Below are 5,000 nucleotides of genomic sequence, written 5' to 3'. Positions count from 1 at the left end.
TCTTAGATCGCTACAAAAAGCATTCATAGTGTCACTGTAAAAAGCCTTCACGGTGTCACTGTATAAAGCATTTACAGTGTCACTGTAAAAAGCATTCACAGTGTCACTGTAAAAAGCATTCACAGTGTCGCTGTAAAAAGAATTCACAGTGTCGCTGTAAAAAGAATTCATAGTGTCGCTGTTAAAAAGCATTCACAGTGTCACTGTAAAAAGCATTCATAGTGTCGCTGTTAAAAACATTCACAGTGTCACTGTAAAAGGCATTCACAGTGTTGCTGTAAAAGCCATTCACAGTGTCACTGTAAAAAGCATTCATAGTGTCACTGTAAAAAACATTCACAGCGTCACTGTAATAGGCATTCACAGTGTTGCTGTAAAAAAACATTCAGTGTCACTGTAAAAAGCATTCATAGTGTCGCTGTAAAAATCATTCACAGTGTTTCTGTCAAAATTATTCACAGTATTGCTGTAAAAAGCATTCACAGTGTCACTGTAAAAAGAATTCATAATGTCGCTGTAAAAAGCATTCACAGTGTCACTGTAAAAAGCATTCATAGTGTCGCTGTAAAAAGCATTCACAGTGTTTCTGTAAAAAGTATTCAGAGTATTGCTGTAAAAAGCCTTCACAGTGTCGCTGTAAAAGCTCTATACGAATCAAGTTGAATGGACTTGTTTTGGGGTCCCTGCAGAGCCCATGCGCACCCCTAAGAGTGTGAAGATCGCTGAGACGCAGTCGCGCTTCATCGCTGTGGACTGGGAATCTCTGGGCTACAACATCACCCGCTGCCACACCTTCAACGTCACCATCTGCTACCACTACCACACGAAGTCCGACTGCCTGGACATGGACCCCAAAGCCCCCCGGCATGTGGTGGGGAACCTGCCCCCCAACACCAACGTCACCCTCAAAATGATCCTCACCAACCCAGAGGGGCGCAAGGAGAGCGACGAGGTGGTGATTCAGACGGACGAGGACGGTGAGGGCGCTATATCACTCACACTCCATAGGGACCGTGGCTCTGTAGGACCCACAGTAATAAGCATTCAGACCCCCCCCCCCCCCATGGTAAATGGTAAATGGACTGCATTTATATAGCGCTTTTATCCAAAGCACTTTACAATTGATGCCTCTCATTCGCCAGAGCAGTTAGGGGTTAGGTGTCTTAACCCCAGGGCGCGGTTTGAACCGGCAACCCTCCGACTGCCAGACAATCGCTCTTACCTCTATGTCTCCCTATCAGGAATAAGGATTCAGACCCCCCCCCATCAGGAATAAGGAGTCAGACCCCCCCCCCCTCAGGAATAAGGAGCCAGATCCCCCCCCCCCCATCTGAAATAAGGCGTCAGATCCCAGCCCCCCCACTAGTTTTTGGTTAAACAAGTTGCTCTTGCCACCGTTCTGCAAGCGCTCAGCAGTTCTGATCGAAAGAACGCAGTCCTGATCGTGTCTGAGCCTCAGAGTTCCACTCTGATGTCCCCTCAGACGTCACTGCATGTGAAACATCAGCATGTTGAGCTGTGTTAGTTTCCTCCCACAGGCAGGCCTCTTTAAAACCCAATGAGTCTGTTCTAGCTGCCATAAATATATGGCTTGTCGAGTATCTTTATATGGACCCAATGCATGCTGGGATGTTATTTGTTTAATGAATGCAGCCTCTGCTTGTTGTTCTCATTTGTGCAGGTGTTCATTGCTCATTTACTACCTGTACACACCTGGCCGGTGGTTCTTACATGGCTGATTAATGAGCGGAACACCGAAGCACAGCTGCAGGTGTAACTCAGTACCGAGGTTAAAATCCGCACAAATGTAGGAGACTTTAGTATTTGAAAGATGGTATCATTCACTGCCTGTAAATGATATGGGAAACCAACCATATCATTTTTATAAAAATGCATTTTTATAAAATTGTGTTTTTATAAAAGCGTGTTTCTAAAATCGACACTATAAAACATTACATAAAGGAGTAAAGTGCTAAAGAGAGCGAATAGGGAGGAACGAGGTGCCAGGCAGACTCTGCACAGTGTGGCTCACACCTTTTCTTTCCCTGTTATGGGCTCTGACGACAATTCCTTTTTCATTTATCAAAATAATTCAACGTTACAGCAATGAAACTGTTTAATATTATTAATATATTAAAATAGAATAAAAATGTGTAGCCCATGAGGCTGATTTAGCTCCGCCCATGAGGCTGATTTAGCTCCGCCCATGAGGCTGATTTAGCTCCTCCCATGAGGCTGATTTACCTCCTCCCACAAAGGCTTATTTGGCCAATCCTTGGCCCAGGAGTGGCAGGCTACTGGCAGGGGGCCATTGGTGTTTGGCTCATGTCTTCTGTCTTATTTCTCGTTTTATTGTTATGGCTAATGAACATCACATGGGGCACAAAGCAAATCTGCTCACAGAAACAGAATAACACCCAGGCCGCCTTAAATCGCCCCGCTGGCGCACCAGTTCAGTGTTTACCCCCCTCTGTCCACCATGGGGTAGTCCTGTTTATGAGCTCACGGCAGATTTTTGGGTGTCTCCTGTCCCAGTTCCCGGCCCCGTGCCCAGCCAGTCCCTGAAGGCCACGTCGTTTGAAGACCGGATATTTCTGCACTGGAAGAAACCTCTGGAACCGAACGGAGCCATCACACAGTATGAGGTAACGAGCTCTGTGCTCATCACACAGTATGAGGTAACGAGCTCTGTGCTCATCACACAGTATGAGGTAACGAGCTCTGTGCTCATCACACAATATGAGGTAAAGAGCTCTGTGCTCATCACACAGTATGAGGTAACGAGCTCTGTGCTCATCACACAGTATGAGGTAACGAGCTCTGTGCTCATCACACAGTATGAGGTAACGAGCTCTGTGCTCATCACACAGTATGAGGTAACGAGCTCTGTGCTCATCACACAGTATGAGGTAACAAGCTCTGTGCTCATCACACAGTATGAGGTAACGAGCTCTGTGCTCATCACACAGTATGAGGTATGAGGTAACGAGCTCTGTGCTCATCACACAGTATGAGGTAAAGAGCTCTGTGCTCATCACACAGTATGAGGTAACGAGCTCTGTGCTCATCACACAGTATGAGGTATGAGGTAACAAGCTCTGTGCTCATCACACAGTATGAGGTAACGAGCTCTGTGCTCATCACACAGTATGAGGTAACGAGCTCTGTGCTCATCACACAGTATGAGGTAACAAGCTCTATCCACATCGGCACATGAACTGCATGTTGGATGTTTATTCCGGTTCTGATAGAGTGTGTTGGTTGTCTGTTCTGGTTCTGATGGTGTATGTTGTTTGTATGTTCTGGTTCTGATGGTGTATGTTGTTTGTAGATTCTGGTTCTGATGGTGTATGTTGTTTGTATGTTCTGGTTCTGATGGTGTATGTTGTTTGTATGTTCTGGTTCTGATTGAGTGTGTTGGGTGATGTTTGTTTTTCAGATCAGTTACAGCAGCATCCGCTCGTTTGACCCCTACGTTCCTCTGCTCCAGCCGTCACTCACTGTGACGCTGCCCTCAAACTCCTCCCACCACATCTTCCCCCAGCTTCACCCGGGCACCACCTACCAGTTCAGCATCCGTGCCAGCACCTCCAAGGGCCCGGGGCCCGCCACCACCCTCAACATCACCACCAACATCTCTGGTAGGGTCTCTGTCTATTCCCCCACCAACATCTCCAGTAGGGTCTCTGTCTATTCCCCCACCAACATCTCCAGTAGGGTCTCTGTCTATTCCCCCACCAACATCTCCAGTAGGGTCTCTGTCTATTCCCCCACCAACATCTCCAGTAGGGTCTCTGTCTATTCCCCCACCAACATCTCTGGTAGGGTCTCTGTCTATTCCCCCACTAACATCTCCAGTAGGGTCTCTGTCTGTTCCCCCACTAACATCTCCAGTAGGGTCTCTGTCTATTCCCCCACCAACATCTCCAGTAGGGTCTCTGTCTATTCCCCCACTAACATCTCCAGTAGGGTCTCTGTCTGTTCCCCCACTAACATCTCCAGTAGGGTCTCTGTCTATTCCCCCACCAACATCTTCAGTAGGGTCTCTGTCTGTTCCCCCACTAACATCTCCAGTAGGGTCTCTGTCTTTTACGCGGTCAAATCTGTGGCAGGTGGCAGAATGGTGGATGTTCTCTTTCTTGATTTCTTAGACATGCTTCAGGAAGAGTTTGCAAACAGCATGTTCGGCCCTGGTGGAAGTGGCCTGTGTTTATGATGTTTAATGTGTCTGAAATGAGATACAGCAGCAGAAGGAGATGAACAGGTTGGACGGGGGGGGGGTAGGGGTGGGGGTAGCACAGCCCTGGTGAGGAGGGCAGGCCTTTGTGCTGATTGGTTAATGGCACATCAAGGCGGTAAATCATATCCATTTGCTTTCAGCTGCTCGTGAGCGCAATGCTTGATATGTGATGTAAGTAATGTGAGTGAGGGAACATAAAATACGGTTTGCCACTTTCTATTTTAAATCTCTTTTTTTCATAGAAAGGAAAAGTGCCCTTTGGTTCTGAAGTCCATTAGAAGACACTTAGCTCGCGCTCAGAAGCAGAAATGAGCTCAACACTCAGGTCTCCGGCTCTCTGTAATACCAGAGAGGGCCCTAATGGCTCTCTCCAGGCCGCGACCCTGCAGCCCACACCGCTTCCTGTTTGTGCTCCCAAACCCGCGCATTACAGCGAAGACTCACCCTATTCTCTCAAACGCGCATTTTCTTCCTTATGCTTTACTGTGGTAATAATGCATCCCAGAAATAGCATAATTCTCTTAATGTGATTTAAATTGAAGAGGATTTATATATATATAATTAAGGAATGTTCAGCAAAGCTGATCTTCCAGTTTGGCATTGTAATAAATTTCCCCTCAAACATTTCAACAACATCTCATGGACATCATAAACAGAGACTGCAGTGAACTCTGGGAACTAGGGGTAAGGGGAACAGAAATATCTGCATGCTCTCTGTCTTTCAAGACAAAGTTTTAAAGAAAAGAACATCACAGTGACA

General features: G+C 46.7%; 1 protein-coding gene across 14 annotated transcripts in view; it reads left to right on the top strand.

The window, feature by feature from the left end:
* LOC118213718 (receptor-type tyrosine-protein phosphatase kappa-like) overlaps positions 1 to 5,000 on the top strand; it is a 163,320-nt gene that overhangs the window by 118,884 nt on the left and 39,436 nt on the right. For all 14 annotated transcript variants that reach the window (XM_035392917.1, XM_035393518.1, XM_035393153.1 and 11 more), the window contains 3 exons: positions 690 to 977; positions 2,536 to 2,645; positions 3,440 to 3,641. In XM_035392917.1, the coding sequence (XP_035248808.1) occupies positions 690 to 977; positions 2,536 to 2,645; positions 3,440 to 3,641 (600 nt within the window). The remainder of the gene's footprint in view (positions 1 to 689; positions 978 to 2,535; positions 2,646 to 3,439; positions 3,642 to 5,000) is intronic.

The sequence above is a fragment of the Anguilla anguilla genome, chromosome 1 (genome assembly GCF_013347855.1).
Source record: "Anguilla anguilla isolate fAngAng1 chromosome 1, fAngAng1.pri, whole genome shotgun sequence".
Taxonomy (NCBI): domain Eukaryota; kingdom Metazoa; phylum Chordata; class Actinopteri; order Anguilliformes; family Anguillidae; genus Anguilla; species Anguilla anguilla.
Note: the sequence above shows the minus strand (reverse complement) of the source record. Positions and strands in the feature narration are given on the sequence as shown.